This window comes from Amphibalanus amphitrite, unplaced genomic scaffold, assembly GCF_019059575.1.
Source record: "Amphibalanus amphitrite isolate SeventyFive unplaced genomic scaffold, NRLGWU_Aamphi_draft 000014F_arrow, whole genome shotgun sequence".
Taxonomy (NCBI): domain Eukaryota; kingdom Metazoa; phylum Arthropoda; class Thecostraca; order Balanomorpha; family Balanidae; genus Amphibalanus; species Amphibalanus amphitrite.
Genome location: NW_024881510.1, coordinates 362,176 through 378,315, shown reverse-complemented (window position 1 = coordinate 378,315; position 16,140 = coordinate 362,176). Strand labels below are relative to the sequence as shown.

Below are 16,140 nucleotides of genomic sequence, written 5' to 3'. Positions count from 1 at the left end.
GAGGACCGGAAGCAGCACCTCTCCGATGTTGGTGATGTCGAGGGCTCTCAGTGACCGGACTCCTGCTGTCACCTCGTCAGTCAGCTTCCGCAGGGATTTGATGTTGTCGGCGTCAGTCACTCCAGGTAGACTGAGCAGTTTTGCGACCAGCGTGTCTTTTCGGACGTCGTCTTTGCCGAAGCGGTGTTGCAGAATTCGTACTGCTTCTGGGTAGTTTTCAGCCGTCAGTGGCAGGCCCTGAATGGCCCGGGCTGCATCTCCATCGAGGTGTTGCTTCAGGTAAAAGTATTTCTGAACAGGCGAGTACGCCAAGTTTCTGTGCACAGATGCCTCGTATACCTCCCAAAATTCGGGCCAGGCGAGAACATCGCCGTGGAATTTTGGGAGATTGAAGTCGATCTTGAAGGTCGCCTGGTGTTGAAAGTTCGGCGTCACAGGCGCTGCGGCTTGTTCCCGCAGGTCCGATAGGAGGCGTTTTCCCAGTCCGACAGCTCGGTGCAGGTCGGCGATGTGAGTGGACTCGGCGTCCTCTATGCCGGCATCCCTCAGCTGGGCTTCGAGAGTTCCTAGCAGCGTCAGGTGACTCTCGCCGATTTCGATGGCGTAGTCCAGCTCGTACCGGGCAGGGCTCTGGTTGTCCTCATGTACTTGTTTAAATAAAGATTTTAGTTCATTGATTTGTTTAGTTGCTTTGCTTCGGTCTTTGGTGCGTTTCGCCTTCAGTGACTCAATGTCTGTGTTGGGGTCTGGCTTACCCATCTCTCTCTATATGCTGGTGATTGATCACTATAAGCAAACCTGGTGGAAATGCTCCCAGTGATCCGGCCCCCGGAGGACTATGTCGTGGCCGCTACCCCGTGTTGATGTTGAAAGGTCGCCCTGCACGTCGAAACTTGGAGCGGCCCTGCCGCTGTCCACAGAGAGTGGCCCGAGTTGGCACCCTACTGTGGCGGGGGACGTGCAGTCGAAGTGGGTGTGGAGAGCTTTAAGTGGACTGTATCATTTGAGAGAATGGACTAGCCGACTGATCACCGCGACCGCCAGGTCAAAGCTGTACTTGGCACGTCTTAAATGTATTGTCGAAACCTTGTCGGAGAAACCTCCGCACAAGTCTTACTCATGCGTGCCGAAAATCAAAACAAATCAAGAACAAGACATGAGCTGGTTAGACACTTGCCAGCAGAGACAAACACGAATCCAAGAACGAGTCAGACGCATCGAGCCGTCGAACATGAGCGCATCCCGCTGATGTGCGCGATTGTATGTCGTGTGTTAACCCTGAGGTGAAACGGCGCTATATCCGGAGTTAAACTGGAGCTAAGCCAGATTAAGAGAGGATAACTATGGGAAATTGCTAAGGAAACTTTACGAGTAGGTTCGACCGAACGGCCGAAACCATACTCCGTAGAGATGCAAACGTATTAGATTTAGGGGGAATACTGGCATCAAAATGGTCGTCCACAAGGGCGAACCACCAGTATTAGATTATTGGGACGGCCTCAAATCGCCGGAGCGACGCCCGAGCTCAGAGAGCACGTGTCCGGACGGGCACGTACCGCGCAGAGATCGAGAGCCGACTGACTGCCGCTCCGAGTCCCGACCCCAGGTCAGTTCGGCCGGCGCCTGGGGCTAGCCGCCCGGCCCGGCCCTCCGATTGGCCGGCGCTACAGCGAGCGCGGGCAGCGGCCGGCGGAGCGCCCACCAACGCGATACAAGGCACACAAGCATCACAGCCCCGTGGTACGCGACGTAATAACAAACACAACAATCAATAACAAGTAACAACACAAATACACTTCTCACGCGAAGGCACACCAAATCTCGCCGGGACTGTTGCGGATGGGTCCCGACGGGGAGGGGAGGGGAGAACGCCGCCGCCGCCCGGCACTGACCGCTGCGCCAGAGCTGCCGGTTTTACTCCGCAGGGGCCCACATTCCACACAGAGCGACATCTACAGTCGGCGCCCAACACTGCCTTGCCTGTAATCGCAGACGAGAGAAAAACAAACTAACACTGCTGACGAACACTGCGGTCTAACACCGCCGACGAATGTGAGCGGTTCACGGCTCAGAGGACAGCGGGTCGAGGTCAAAAAGCCTCTGGATGGGACGGGTTTTTAGACCAGACGGAGTCCGGACTTCTGCCGACCTCACCTTTCCGTCTCGGCCGGTGATCAGTCTCGTGACGACGCCATGTACCCACCTCATGCGCGGCACGTTATCCTCCTGCAGCATGACCATGGAGCCCTCGGACAGCTTACCTTGAGGCCCGAACCTTCTGACAGAAGGCGGCAGGGTCCTGACATACTCCTTGTACCAGACAGACCAAAATCTAGCCAGACGCTTCTCACACACACGAGCTCTCTCAGTCAGCGCCTTCGCATTCACACAGGCAGGGTCCTCCACCACCCGCGAGGAGAACCCGGTCCCTCTACCCGTCAGAAAGTGCGCCGGGGTGATCGGGGGGCTCGAGTCCAGTCCATCACCAACAAACGTCAATGGACGGGAGTTAACACAACACTCAACTTCTAACAACACAGTCTCCAGCTCATCCCGTGACAGACAGCGTGACCCAAGCGACTTGCGCAGGCCCACTTTCACGGAACGGATGAGCCGTTCCCACCATCCGCCCCACCACGGCGAATGCGGTACAATGAAGCGCCACTCAGGCGCCAGATGACTGTAGACACGCTGCAGCTGCTTATCAGCTCCCCTGAAAGTAGGTGCGTTGTCAGAGTACATGATCCTTGGTAGACCGCGCCTGGCTGAAAAACGCCTGAGTGCTAGCATGAATGCCGGTAACGACAGGGCGTCAGTCATTTCAAGGTGAACGGCACGCGTGACAGCACACGTGAACAGGCACACGTAAAACTTCTTCCGTGGAAAATCGACGCTGAACAGGGGACCACCAAAATCAACACCAGTCACTGTGAATGGAGGGGACTGAGTCACTCTGCAGCCCGGCAGAGGCGCCGCCTCCTCGTTGAACGGTCGAGAATCGTGACGAAGGCAGCTGACACAGCCGCGCTTCACACCCTTGGCGATGCAGCGCAAGCCCAAGATCCAATACGCTCCTCTGAGCGAAGTCATCATCGTTGAGACACCCGCATGTTTCAGAAGAACATGCTGCTCTCTTGCCAAAAGCACAGCCAAGTGACATTTTGGCAGCAGAATCGGGTGCTTCTCCTCGTACATCAAGTCAGAGAACTCCAGCCGACCCCTCACTCTGAGAAGTCTATCGTCAGCGATAAACGGGTCGAGACCGATCAGGCGCGAGCCCTTCGGCAGCGACTGGCGCTTCTCCAACGCGCTCCATTCTCCAGAAAACGCCTTCCGCTGCTCCTGTCGCAGCAGATCGAGCCTCGCGTCAGCTAGCTCGAGAGTCGTCAGATCAGGAAGACTGCACCTGTCAGCTGGGACACGACAGTTCCGTATAAATCGACGGACCCAGCCCGCCACACGGACAGCCTTGGACATCTTACCCCAGCGTTCAACAGGAAATACTTCCTCAAACTGTGAAGTCACCAAACAGAAGGACTCTACTTCAACCATCTCCTCAGTAATAGGATCAGACACCTTCTCGTCAAACGAACACACAGCTCCGTCCGGTGTGCACAAGGTAGCACCGGGCGAGCACACGGCAGCGCCGGGCGTGCACACAGCACAGCCAGGCGAGCACACAGGCGTGCGCACGGTACCGCCTGGTGAGCACACAGCACCGCCAGGCGAGCACACAGCACCGCCAGGCGAGCACACGGCTGCGCCGGGAGTGCGCACAGCCCCGCCAGGCGAGCACGCCGCACCGCCGGACGAGCACACAGCACCACCAGGCGAGCACACAGGCGTGCACACAGCACAGCCAGGCGAGCACGCCGCACCGCCGGACGAGCACACAGCACCGCCAGGCGAGCACACAGCACCGCCAGGCGAGCACACGGCTGCGCCGGGAGTGCGCACAGCCCCGCCAGGCGAGCACGCCGCACCGCCGGACGAGCACACAGCACCACCAGGCGAGCACACAGGCGTGCACACAGCACAGCCAGGCGAGCACACAGGCGTGCGCACGGTACCGCCTGGTGAGCACACAGGCGTGCTCACATCACCACCAGGGGAACACACGTCACCTCCACGGGGGCACACGTCACCTGCACGGGGGCACACGTCACCTCCGGGAGAACTCACAGAGACGCCGGACAAATCGTGCTGCACCAAGACAGACTGGTTCACGTCAGGTGTGTGACAGTGTGACAGCCAAGATGGCCCACTGAGCCACAGCTCTGACCTCACAAGCTCCTCAGCAGACACCCCGCGTGTGGTGAGGTCAGCCGGGTTACACTCCCCCGGACAGTGCTGCCACCGTTCAGGATCCGTCAGACTCTGAATTTCAGTCACTCTGTTGGCCACAAACTCCTTCCACTTACGTGGATCGGCCCTGATCCAACCCAGTGCTACCATTGAATCAGTCCAACAGAGGCACGGAGTACTGTGCGAGAGACGGAGCGCACTCCTCACGAACACGACCAGGCGGGCCGCGATCAGGCAGCCAAGAAGCTCTAGCCTAGGAAGACTAAGCTTCTTAACAGGCGCCACACGGCTCTTTGCCATCACCAGCGACACATGAAATGACCCATCCTCCAAAGGGACACGGATGTAAACGGTAGCTCCATACCCTTTGGGCGATGCATCGCTGAATGCCAGAAGCTCAGCGCCGTGGCCGTCCCTCCACGCGCTCGGCGAGTAGCGGCGCGGCACACGCAGCTCCTTCAGCACCGCCAGTCCACTCAGCCATCTGGCGAACGTCTCACGACAGGACTCCGGCAGCGGGTCATCCCAGTGCAACCCCAGCTGCCACAGCTCTTGGAAGAGAGATTTCAGAGTCATCACAAACGGGCTGATGAATCCAAGGGGATCGAACATGCGTGCGACAAAGCTGAGAACGACACGTTTTGTGGGAACAATGTCGTCAGGCAGTGACACGCCCTGGAATGCGAACAGGTCATCAGTCGGGTTCCAGATCACACCGAGCACCTTCACATGCTCACTCTCACCAAACACACCCTGCGCCTTGTCGAACAACAGGGGGCTGTTAGAGCGACACTTGGTCAACATCATGTGGGCATCTCTCATCACACGCTGAGCCTCTGAGAGCAGCGCGGAGGCCTCACTTTCGCTGTCGGCACCCGACAACAGGTCATCCACATAGAAATTCTCACGCATCTCACGAATGGCAGGAGAATCAGGGTACAGAGACAAATGATGTCTAATCGTAGCACTTAGGAGGAAGGGAGAACTACTGACACCAAAAATGACCCTCTGTGACTTCATCACACGCACACGACCGTCACAGTCCCACAGGAAACGGTGGGTGTCTTGATCCTCGACACTCAGACCGACCTGCAGAAAGGCTTTCGTGATGTCAGCGGTCACTGCGAACGGCCAACGCCTGAAACGCAGGAGAACCTCCAGCAGGTTAGGCAGGAGGCAGGGTCCCACCTCCAAGCAATCGTTCAAAGAGACACCATTAGGCCCACGAGCGGACGCATCGAACACTGGGCGGACTTTAGTAGAGGTGCTGCTCTCCTTGACTACCGGACGGTGGGGCAGGTAAAATGTAGGGTTCTGGGTTACCAGCTCCTCCACAGGCACCTCTGTAATCACCCCAGCCCCCTCCATCTCACACAGGGCACCATCATAACAGGCACGCAGGTCAGGGTCCCGCTCCAGCTTACGTCCCAGACCAGTCAGCCGCTTCTCAGCACTAGCTCGGTTATCCTGCAACAGGTCAACTGCACCCTCCTTCCATGGCAGTTTCACCACATAACGACCATCAGCTGATCGTTCCACAGTGGACTCGAACGTGGTCATCACATCAGACTCATCACCAGTGGTCACATCCGTCACACCTACTCCCTCCAGTGACCACAGACGGCGCAGCGCCGACTCATGTATGTCACCCAGACACAGGAGCTGACATCCACCCTTGTGGTCATCTACGCCACTCACCTGACCGCTCAGCACCCAGCCGAACACAGTTCTCTGAGCCACCATACCCTCTCGCAGTACTCGCGTCTCCCCACTTACCAGTTGCCAGAACTGATCAACACCGACCAGAATGTCGATGTGCAGACTCTCACTCTCTAGCGGGTCAGCCAGGACTACACCATCAAGCTGATCCAGAACAGAGGCCGGCAGAAGTGGACGCGCGAGGGGGGCACATATGGCTGGAACCGCCACAGCTCTGAGGTTCTGAGGGGCAGATACAGAACCATGTGAACCACTCACACTCAGCTCATACACGTCACGGGTGGCTCTGGGAACCTTTCCTCCTCCGAACACTGCATACCCCACCTCCGTGGAGCCACACCAACGCGGCTGCACCTTGCGCACAAGCGCACTGCTCACGTAAGTAGTGTCTGAGCCAGAATCCAACAGAAGGTTGGCCTCAACAAGACTCCCCCCGTGACCCTGCACCAGCACCCTTGCTACAGGGAGCACAGAACACTTCTTATCTCCATCACATGACAGTGACGCACCTCCACCCCCCTGGGGCCCTCCCTCCGGGGCTGCATCAGCCACCACACTGAGACTCTGAGTCTGACTAGAGTCAGACTGAGGCAGAGCAGCTGTCTGCTCCCTCTCCACACCACCTACCTCTACACGGGATGGCACTCCGACACTCTTACCCATGCACAACAATGGGTGATGGTTACCTCCACAACGATCACACATCCTACCACAATCAGTGGCCCGATGGCCCACCTCAAGGCATGAGAAGCATGCGTACAACTCACGAAGCTTCTGAAATCTCTGACGGAGATTCAGACGCTGGAACACTCTACATCTCTCAGAGACATGTCCCTTACCGCAGAAAGAGCACTTAAGCTCAGATGAGTGCAGAGCTGCCCCGGAGGGTAGACCAGGGCCGGTGCCCCGCGCCTCCATGTACACAGACGGGCGCCGGCTAGTGACAGCAGGGTGGCTGCCCCCACCTCTCGAAGATGAAGAACCGCCGGCACTGCCAGCCCGAGCGGAGACTCCGGCACCACCAGCCCGTGAAGAAGCGCCGGCACCACTGGCTCGTGAAGATGAAGATGATGCTCCAGCACCAGCCAGTCCCACGTAGACACCAGAGCGACCTCGCCGCTCCACCTCCCTCGTCAGGAACCCGATGAGATGATCAAGATCAGCCTCCTTCTCCTCGGCTTCACGGGCCCACTCCAGGCGGACAGCATTGGGTAGTCGGGAAAGGATGATAGGATTTAGAAGGACACCATAGGACTCTCCTGTAATGCCGAGGGCTTCCAGGCTTCTGATGTGGATGAGGAGGATATCTACTAGGTCACGGAGCTTGTCCAAAGGAATAGGATCAAGGTTGAGGAGAGCTTGCACATGAGAAAATATTATTAAATCCTTGCGTCCAAACCGCTCTTGCAGAAGATCACATGTTATCTTGTAACTCTCGCTACTCAATGCGAGCCCCTCCACGCATCTCTTCGCCTCACCATCCAGCAACGTTCTCAGATAGGTGAGCTTTGTGACATCTGCTAACTTCGAATCATGTACTGCGACACAAAACGCCTCCCAAAATGCAGGCCAATCTTGGGGTTTTCCAGAGAAACGGGGCAGGTCCAACCTCGGTAGCTTGGGGGTCTCACCTCGGATCCCAGCACCAGAAGCTGGTGCTGCTTGGTGGACTGCCAGCAGTTTCATGGCCCTCGCTCTCAACATGATCAACTGGTCCAACGACCCTGAAGACTGGTCGGACAGGGTGTCCTCCTCAGATTGTTCCGACTCAAGAGCCGCCTGCGCGGCTTCAAAGTTACACATCCTCCTATCAAAGAGAGCAAGCATGGTTTCCAGTTCAAAAAGATCCACATCTTTGCTTGTCTGTGCGTCACTTTGCTTTGCATCTTTGCTTGTCAGCGCGGCGCTCAGGGACTCGCCTGCACGATTCAGCCACCCTCGGGCGGCGTTCCTCGAACGCTTCAAGCGCTCTATCTCCGCCATACTCGATATCAGACTGGAAACGGGAAAGAACAACTCAGTAAATATTCCCGGGCAGTTTCGGCACCAAAATGTTGACAATTCAACTTGACTCAACTCTCAACTCTCAAATAAATCCGAAAAATCTCCGACACAGACCTGGAGACACGTGGCTCAAGCCATTTCAATGCGTATATATTGAATCAGACGATTCCTGCGCACCACATCACATTTCTCAGGCCACGTCGACGACCGTCGAAACACTAAACCACTGCTAAAAAATAGTCGTTGAATCGCTGCCAAGAGAAGCGTTCACTAAATTCCGTAACACCATGCCTGTGTGCCAAGTAAGAGGAAGGGTCTACAAGTATACATCAAGATAACCAATTATGGACAAGTTGAGACTTGAGTCATGAGCTCTTATTTGTGGTTACAATACCTTCAACTGCATGATTTTGCACAACTTCCATACAGGCATCCAGACTGGAAAAGGTTTAAGTCCATACTTATTCTGGTGCTTGAATATGGCAGTTCAAAGATGGAAGGCATATGATGCTACAAAATGAAAAAAATAATTCAACTTACAAAAAATAGGCATTCATATCTATCCTAAACTAAACTAACCTAAACTTACCTAACCTAATCCAACCCAACCCAACCACCCCAACCAGCCCAGCCCAGCCCAACCCAGCCCAGCCCAGCCCAGCCCAGCCCAGCCCAGCCCAGCCCAACCCAACCCAAAACCTACAGTCTAAAACCTAGAGCTAAAACCTGCAGCCCAAACTGGAAAACATCCATATGGTACGCCGGACGCCCGTGAAGCCGTCATGCGCCGAAGTTCGGCGCAAGCTATTTTGCAATTTGCGCTGAAATTTCTGCATTATTTGCGCCGAAGGTTAGTGCCCTTTTGCGTCAAAATTAAGCCACTTATACAAAAAGCACGTTTACATCTGCTGGCCAAGGTTTTATAAACCAGACAGAACGCTCTGGGCCTTAACCACTCCTGACTCCCATGTTTGAGCGTCCAAATTAGTTGATGTTTCCATGGAAGCTGAACACCACAATACGTGTAGCGCGCTGTAGCATCGTGCCGTGAAATAAGGCTCGGGACGGAAGTTCCGGGGTCACAAAAATTGGTGTGGCGGTGTTGTCGCGGCTGGCGGGCTTCAGCAAGGGGTTTAAGTTTACGACACCACTCTTGTTTCAGGAGAGGTGTCAGCGATTCGAGACTACTTGGGCATGCGGGCAGCGGGGTCGGCGTGGCTGCCTGCGGCTGCGGCCACACATCTTGGCGTCCTGGAGGCGGAGATGCTGATGGTGGCATGAGTCATCACTGGCTGCCCGATTTCCATGCTCCAAGACTCGCCGTGAGGGCCGAGGCGGGCGTCGTGCCGATGGAGAGATGAGGAGGGATGCGCTGGCATCGCGCCTACTGGCGAAGGCGCTCTCCCTCCCGTCGGAGGACCCGCCGCGTCGTGGCGGAAGCCCCCCCCCCCAACCGTGACTGAAGTCAGTGACCGGCTGGAGAGAGCGCGGGGGAGCGGTGTGGGACCACTGGAGTGGCGCTGCCCGCCGAGGCGCGCTTATCCACGAGACTGCCCCCGTAGACGCCAACAGACGGCGTCACGGTCCACCTGGACCTGCTGCCGATCGGGGCGTCCGCGACAGCGAGGAGGAGTGCTGCGGAGGCGTGACTGGGAGCGCTCCCCCAGCGTGCGACGTGGGCCTGGGTCGACGGGTCTGCGACCGGGGGAGTAATAGGAAGGCGGCGCTGGGGTCCTCACCGAGCACCCAGACAGTACAACATTGGTACTGCGGGAGGCGGCGGGGAGGATTTGCTCCATTTACCGATCTGAGATGGTGGCGCCCAAAACGGCAAAGCAACATCTCCTGAAGCACCCGTCCTTCGAGGAAGACCCCATAATCATTTGCTCCGACTCGCAGGCGTCGCTGGCGACGCCACGAGGTGGACAAGTGGCCCAGACACCCCCCCCCCTCATCCCCTAGGTGCCGCCATCTGGGAGTATATGATGGCCCTAGTGGCTGTAGGGGGCCGAAGAATCCACCATAGAAGGAGGGCGGCGATAGCCCGATTAAGCTGGGCGTCCAGTGGAGCCTCGGCTCTATCATGGGCATTGGGCAAGGACTCTGCGAGCACCCCCGTCTCCTCCATCTTCGACGGCACTCCAGTCAGAAAGCTGTCCCCACCCGAGTTTCCCAGCAGCATGGGCCACATGAAACCGAACAGCGCCGAGCCGCTCGACGCTGAGGACCAGGCGAGAGTAACAGTGAAAAGGTGAAACGCTCGAAACGGCGCGCGCCGCCGGCCGAGGGCGCCGAGCCGGCCCAGGCCGGCTGCGGGTCAAACAGAAGCCGTCTCCGCGGCGGCCGCCCAGTGACAGCGACTCGGACTGACGTCGAGGCACCGCTGCCGCCTCCGCCGACCAACCCGCCGCCCAGCAAGGGCAGTTTGAAGGCGGCTGCGCCGGTGAAGGTGGCGCGGCTTGGCAGGGGCCGCGGCCGGCCCACTCCCAGCTACCCGTCCCGCGAGGTGCTCAGTACCACCGACTCGTCCGATTCTGAGGCAGCGCCGTCGGCGGGCCGCCGCCAGCAGTGACGACGACCGGCTGGCGGCGTTCGCGCGGGACTTGTCCGACTCCTGGTACTCGGACTTGCCGCCCAAACTGGACGCCGGCGGCGTGAGCACCAGCAACGCCAATAAAAAGTCCACCTTCATCCGGCTCTTCTCGCACCGTGTCAAAAGGACTACGCCGCGCGGCCGGCCGGCCAACTCGAATGAGCGCAGCGAAGGGCACACGTCCCCGACGGCGGCACTGGCGCCTCCCGCCGCGCCGCTGCCGGCGTTGCTGGCAACGCCGATCCAGGCCCATCGATTTCTACTGTTTTGTTGCCTACGTGCCGCTGCCGCCGCTCAGCCAGCACAATGGCGTGCCGGTGTTGCGCTGTCGGATCGAAAAGCGGCTCGTGCAGCGGACGGACGGGTGCGGCCCGCGCGATGAGCCGCCGCCGCACACCGAGCTGCGCCGCGCGGACGTGAAGGTGGAGCTGGCAGCGGCCTGCTCAGTCCCCTCAACGGCGTCGACCGGCTCTCCGGCGATTTGCGGTCAGAAACGCCGCCGCTTCTGGGACCAAGGTGTCAGAGCGCGGCGCTGCCCGTGAGACGTTAAGTTAGCACAGGCAATGTCGTCTGCACTCCTTGCAGTTCATGTTGAATACACAACCATGTTGCGAAGTAATAGGCGCCGGGTTTTTCAGTTCATAGAACTTTTTCCCTGGCTATTACACCCCACAACCGAACACTGACACCTTGCACAAGTATGACTGTGTGTATGAATGTTAATAAATACATGAACCAATGTTGTGTTTTCGGTTCCAGTACCTTCTTTGGGCACCTCGGCAACAAGTAAGTAATCCGTTAGCTTTGCCACACCTAAGATAGGCTCCCACGTTGTTATTTGCTCCCGGGTTAACATAAACCGGTTTAACGTAACTTTTGCATCCCGGCCAAAATTGTCGGTTAACTGTCCCACCGCTCGAGACTGGCGCTAGGCTGGCCGAGCAAAAAAAAAAGTTTGTCCGCGGCTTCGTCTTATTCGCAGCTGCTGGACACGGGGGAGGGGGGAGGAGGGGCTGCATCGGACGAAAAGCGGGCTCTGGTATTAACTGGATTTTTTGCCAGCTGGCGCCGTATGGTGGCGCTAGCAGAGCTTCTTACATATCAATGCTAGATATAAAAGAATGAATATTTACCAATCAATTTTTCATTTAAAGCCATTTGAAATATTTATGTCCATCCTACTACCGCGCTTAGGTATATCTAAAATTAAATACCTTTCGTGCGTCGCCAGCTGGCCAGCCAGCTGACGCAATCCAGCTTTTACCAAAGCCCCGAAAAGCGATGACGTGAGCCCTAATATTGGCTTCACCACACAATTTGAGCCCTCAAACTGGAATCAGGTGAGCTCGAAAATGGGGATCAGGCTGAAAACTGGTATCATAGTGAGACTAGTTTTAGAGCTTGACACCGATAATGGGTACTGACTGAGCTCTGTTTCTGCGATCAATGATACCGATTTAAGGGATCGTATGAGCCCATGTGGCGCTAGCTCAGAAAGTATTCTCGAAATGTGCTGTCTGTTTTGAATATGGTACATTAGCCCGAAAACTGGTCTCTGAGCCCGAAAATCGGGACACTGTTTTCTCAGTGGCTGGGGTCACATGGCACAGAATGGGATCACACGGGCAAACTGTGGTTTTATTATAGGCAGACTGGGGTTCATATTGGGGTAAAACAGGGTGACGCGGATGACACTTTAATTTCATTCGGAAATATCTTAGTTTTTCTCGATATTCGATAAGCAGGGACCGAAATCGCCCTTCACGTCACGCGAATAAAACTAACTGATCAGGAACAAACCCAGCTATACAGCCGGAACGGTAAAACTGCCGGGTTACCTATATATGGCTGTCATTTATAGGCATCCGATGAATTATCAAGTATCTGATTTCAGATCATTTGTTATCATCTGCGGGTCGCTGCTACTGAACGCAAATATAACTTGGAACATCTTGGAATGGCTCTCCTCGCACCTCTCGTCTTGTGCGGTGTACTGCTGCGACTTCTGCTCGGCACGGAGGCCTGCCAGAAGACTGCCTGGACAAAGGGCCACCTGGCCACAGACACGGCCATTGAGGCGTTCACTCTCCGGCCCAGCAGAGGCTCCACCTGCGTCTGCTGCTCGTTCTGCAACTCCAACGCCAACTGCGACAGCCTCAGCTACAACGTTGTCACCCGCGAGTGTCTGCTGTTCGACTACGTGGCCAGCTACTCTTCCATCATCGCCAGCAGCGACTGGAGGTACTTCGTGATGCCGGGGAGGTCCCAGCACGAGCAGTTCTGTCGGGAGGACTCGGACTGTCTGCAGAGCGGCGACTCGTGTCGTGGTCGCGTCTGCACGGACCTGTCGGCCATCACGTGCAGGGTCATCTACGAGCAGCTCGGCGCCGGGGATCGGCTGGGCGGAGAGATCCACGCTCACGGATGGATGAGCGGTCAGGACATGCTGCTTCTCTGCCGCATGACTGCCGAGTGGCCCGGTTTCACGAGCATCTTCCGCAACAAGAGATCATCAGAATCCATCACCCGAGACAACGTGCGCGCCTACAACGCCGACCTCTCGGCGGGCACAGAGGTGCAGGCGGGTCTCGAGATGGCGGACCTGATCCGTCAGCTCCACTCCGGCGTCCAGTACCAGCTGCGGACGATCGCCAAATGTTCTGACACGGCTGCCTTTGACGGCGAACTGATGACCGAGGCTCTGCTCGACCGCGGCCAGCCGGTCACCGTTGAGATCGACGCCGCCACGGCTGTCAGCGACACGTTCCAGACGGACTTTGCCGGCATCCCCAGCGTGTCGCTACCCTACCTGCTGCCCTCCGGAGAGGACATAGTCAGCGCCAAAGTCAATGTGGAGCTGGACGACGGCTCGGTGGAGCAGGTCTCACTGCCCTTAGCGCGCACTGGTGACATGCTCTGGTTCAGATCGGTCGCCATTTTTATTCGTGAATAAACCGCGACGTGAATCCTAAGCTGGCGTTGTTTTGTATGTCATACATGGCGTTGCTTTGTATTGGAATTTATTTGCAAGAAGGTCTCTGTGCAAATTATGTGCGATGTTTGACGCTGCCCTAATTCTTATTTCCAGTGACTACGCGTCGACAAACGGATCAGAATACATTTACGACCAAACAAATAATGCATTATTGATGCACTGGTTGCTCTTGGTACTGGACAGCAGAGATCACTTTAAAGGTAGACTGCCACCTTTTTTTCACAAAACGGTTTTCACTAGAGCTGAGCCACCTGTGTCCCAGACTGAAGTCGGTTTTCCGAAATTCGAACCCGTTTGCGAGAAATCGGAGACCAAAGTTCAGTTTGATGCCATTTTTTTAGTCCAAGAAAACCGACATATCTACTGTTTATCGATAACTTTGAAACATGAATTTTCTTATCTTTTGGTAAATATATGTCAAAACTTTGATTGTTTCGAGATCAGAGAAGAATTTTGGAGTGTCAAAATAAAAGTTAAACTTATATATTCAGTAGTTCATTTTTTCCAAAAAAGTGTGGGAAATGGGGTTTAACATGGGCCAGACCCATTCCAAATGAGCTATGATTTTTTAAATGTTTTACGAACTTAAATGCAAAATAAATTAAACATGGCCAATTTCTTATGAAATCATATATTAGTAAATCATAAAATACCTTACTTTTTCAAATAAAATGTAATAAATCGAAATTACACAAATCGAACACACAGAAATAGCATATATTTCATCAGACATCGACAAGAGGTTCAGGTTATTAAAGCTTTTTTGAGAAACCAGGAAGGATGATTTGGTTCAATTCGCTATTTTCAACCCTAACTAGTTGACATCCTATTCCCAATTTTTTTTTTGCTCGGATTTAATAAAGTGTAAATAAAACTGCAAAACTTGGACGGCAGAAGTAAGCAAGCAAGTTGTAGACTTAACCCTCGCCCGCACATGCCATTTTCCCATCCTAGAACGCACATGGGGGGGGGGTGGTTGCCACCCCCCCCCCGCGCCATTTCGCTCCTGTTGGAGATAGAGCTTAGCAGTAAAGACCAAAAAGATTCTTTGGGAAGAGACGAATCCAATGATACCCAGTTTTACCTTCTCAGGTCAGTCATTGACCTTCCAGGTCAGGTCAAACTAAAAAATGTTGCTGTTTTGGGTCACCGTTGGATATCAAGTGCGCTGCTTATCAAATACCGATGACGATGCTGTTTTCTGGTGCCAAGCCAGCTAGAACCTCTTTGTCACACTATCCGACCAGAATTTTGCTGCTGAGGTCATTTCAGGTCAAGTTAGGTCAAGGTCAATTATATGTGTTTGTATGTCTGTGTGTGTCTGTGTGTATACTGATGTGTGCACCGATTGTTTTTGGGTCCATATCACATGAAATCATGATCTGAGAAGCTTTTACCAAAAATAAAGTCAAAAAACTTCAAAAAAAGTAAATTCAGCTTGCCTAAAACGCAATTATCTTAGATGACCTAGGTTGACCTTGACCCTGACCTTGACCCCTGTACATCGTCGAACAACACGTTCCATGATAGGAGGGAGGTAAGACTGGCAAAAAAGGCCGAAATCAAGGTGTCAAAAGCTCACAAGGCCCATGGCAAACGCAAGATGTTGAGAATTGGCCATTTGGGTCATGACATGACCTGACAAACAAGGTCATATCTCCGAAACCAAAAATCACAGAAACTTGAAATTTTCAGTGGACATCAAGAAAGGATAGACGAGCAGCTATACGAAAAATCAGCCTTCTAGCTCTAAAAATGTTGAGTGCAGAGCAGAAAGACTGCCTGGGGGGGGGGGGGGGGGGTGGCAACCACCCCCCCCCCCCATGTGCGGGCGAGGGTTAAACAATGTCTAATAAGATGGCGAAGTACTAAAATGAGCAGCATTATTGAATATCGTAGAAGAATAACCTTATGCTCACTATCTTTTAACAATCCGAAAATTAGCCTAAAATCAATGAATATATTTCGGAAACGTTCCTTCTTCAGTTCAAAAAGTTAACTATACAAGCCACAGAAATGTACAAATAAAAATACATTTTATTATATATATATTTTTTGATACACAATCTTAGAAATGTCATATAATTGAAAACACACCGTTTTTTATGCTATTGAAACAGTCATTTGTATGGGTGCGGTGTGGGGTACCTATGTACAGCCCACCGCTAAAGTAATGGTAGGGTTTTACCAATCTCAACGGTTGGCTTTGACTGGCGATTGTTTAATGCGGAGTGATCGAAAAGAAGATTTCAATAGCTTAAGTTGCGCTGCAAGGGTGACGATACATATAAGCTACATTCAAAGTTTCATTGTAGTCTGGCTAATCGTTCCTAAGCTTCAGAAGCAGAACATACTCATGACTGAAACCACACATTACTTCTGCTGTGGACTGTACCTATCATAGCCGTTTATGATAACCGTTTATGTGCGTTTACCTGTTATATTTTTATATAGGTATATTAAGCCATTTATAATAGACGTTATAATAGCCGTTTTCACGACAGCCATCTGGTGCACGTTTGAA

At 54.2% G+C, this 16,140-nt stretch overlaps 2 protein-coding genes across 4 annotated transcripts; one reads left to right on the top strand and one right to left on the bottom strand.

The window, feature by feature from the left end:
• Positions 1-692: 692 nt before the first annotated feature.
• Positions 693-8,306, bottom strand: LOC122384054. 3 transcript variants are annotated; one of them, XM_043371040.1, is made up of 2 exons: positions 6,864-8,306; positions 693-6,246 (listed from the first exon to the last, which is right to left on the bottom strand). In XM_043371040.1, the coding sequence occupies exon 2, from the start codon at positions 6,046-6,048 to the stop codon at positions 2,062-2,064; it is 3,987 nt and encodes a 1,328-aa protein (XP_043226975.1). In that variant the 5' UTR covers positions 6,049-6,246; positions 6,864-8,306; the 3' UTR covers positions 693-2,061. The 3 variants fall into 2 exon arrangements, with proteins under 3 accessions (XP_043226975.1, XP_043226979.1, XP_043226968.1); XM_043371033.1 differs by having other exon boundaries at positions 693-8,020; positions 8,143-8,306.
• Positions 8,307-11,905: 3,599 nt separating this feature from the next.
• LOC122384046 lies at positions 11,906-13,579 on the top strand. The gene is made up of 2 exons (XM_043371020.1): positions 11,906-11,961; positions 12,516-13,579. The coding sequence occupies exon 2, from the start codon at positions 12,579-12,581 to the stop codon at positions 13,572-13,574; it is 996 nt and encodes a 331-aa protein (XP_043226955.1). The 5' UTR covers positions 11,906-11,961; positions 12,516-12,578; the 3' UTR covers positions 13,575-13,579.
• Positions 13,580-16,140: the final 2,561 nt, after the last annotated feature.